At 38.1% G+C, this 1,424-nt stretch overlaps 1 protein-coding gene across 1 annotated transcript; it reads left to right on the forward strand.

Moving 5' to 3' along the window:
• Positions 1 to 691: 691 nt before the first annotated feature.
• LOC103399104 (4-hydroxyphenylpyruvate dioxygenase-like) lies at positions 692 to 1,319 on the forward strand (the record flags this gene model as incomplete). The annotated part of the gene is made up of 3 exons (XM_008337846.1): positions 692 to 763; positions 865 to 987; positions 1,092 to 1,319. Coding segments are annotated over 3 exons (423 nt in total), but the record flags the coding sequence as incomplete, so codon positions are not given.
• Positions 1,320 to 1,424: the final 105 nt, after the last annotated feature.

The following is a 1,424-nucleotide window of genomic DNA, read 5'->3' on the forward strand; positions in this document are numbered from 1 at the left end:
AATCTGATCTAATATAATCCAATCTAAACGAATCCTTTGTAATCTAATCTGATATAATCCAATAGAAAATGAATCCAATCTAATCTAATCTAATCTAATTAAATGTAAACTAATATAATATAATCCAATCTAAACAAATCCAATGTTATCTAATCCAAACAAATCTAATCCAATACAATGTAATCTAATCTGATCTAATCTAATCCAATCTAAACTAACATAATATAATCTGATCTAATCCAAACGAATCTAATCCAATCCAATGTAATTTAATCCATTCTAATCCAATCTAGTCCAATCCATTGTAATCTGTAATCTAATGTAAACTAATATAATAATAACAATAACCCAATCTAATCCAGTCTAATCTAATCCAATCTAATGTAATCTAATCTGATCTAATCCAATCTAAATAAATATAATATAAACCAATCTAATCTAATACAATCTGAACTAATATAATATAATCCAATCTAATCTAATCTAATGTAGTCCAATGTAATGTAATCTAATCTAATCCAATCAAAACTAATATAATATAATCCAATCTAATCCAATCAAAACTAATATAATATAATCCATTCTAATGTAATCTAATTCAATCCCATCTAATCTAACCAAGGAGCATCTGATGTACTATCTGTCCATCCATGTGTATCTAATCTAACCTAATCCAATCTAATCTATCTAGGAGTACGTGGAGTACTATGGAGGACCAGGAGTACAGCACATAGCCATGAACACTTCAGACATAATTACTGCAGTAAGTACTTTCTGGAGTACTCTGGAGTACTCTCTGGAGTACTCTGGTTTTGCCTTTGAAACTCTGCAGAATGAGCCTTTAATACGTCCATTTCTTGGCAGATCACCAACCTGAAAGAACGCGGCATGGAGTTCATGTCGGTGCCCGACACGTATTACGAACAGCTGAGGGAGAACCTGAAGGGGTCAAAAGTCAAGATCACAGAGGACCTGGACGTCCTACAGGTCAGGACCGGGATTTTAGCCGCGACTCACAACGTATCAAGTATTTACTTTGAAACCGGCAGCAGACGTTTACGATCTTGTTTTCTCTCTCCGTTGCGAACCAGGGCTTGAGCATCCTGGTGGACTATGACGACAATGGATACTTGCTTCAAATCTTCACCAAACCCGTCCAGGACCGGCCCACGGTGTTCCTGGAGGTCATCCAGAGACACAACCACCAGGGTTTTGGCGCTGGGAACTTCAAATCCCTCTTCGAAGCCATCGAAGCCGACCAGGCCGCCAGAGGAAATCTGACCGTGCTGACGCCAAACGGAGACGCGCAGAACATCTGAAACCTTGTCTCGTCTTTTATTCTGACACCACGTGGGCCACATGTGGGAGATGCTAATGTGGCCCACACACCGTGCTAATGCTAATTTGCTAATTGAGAATCCACA

This window comes from Cynoglossus semilaevis, unplaced genomic scaffold (assembly GCF_000523025.1).
Source record: "Cynoglossus semilaevis isolate Cse_v1.0 unplaced genomic scaffold, Cse_v1.0 scaffold3532, whole genome shotgun sequence".
NCBI classification, from domain to species: Eukaryota; Metazoa; Chordata; class Actinopteri; order Pleuronectiformes; family Cynoglossidae; genus Cynoglossus; species Cynoglossus semilaevis.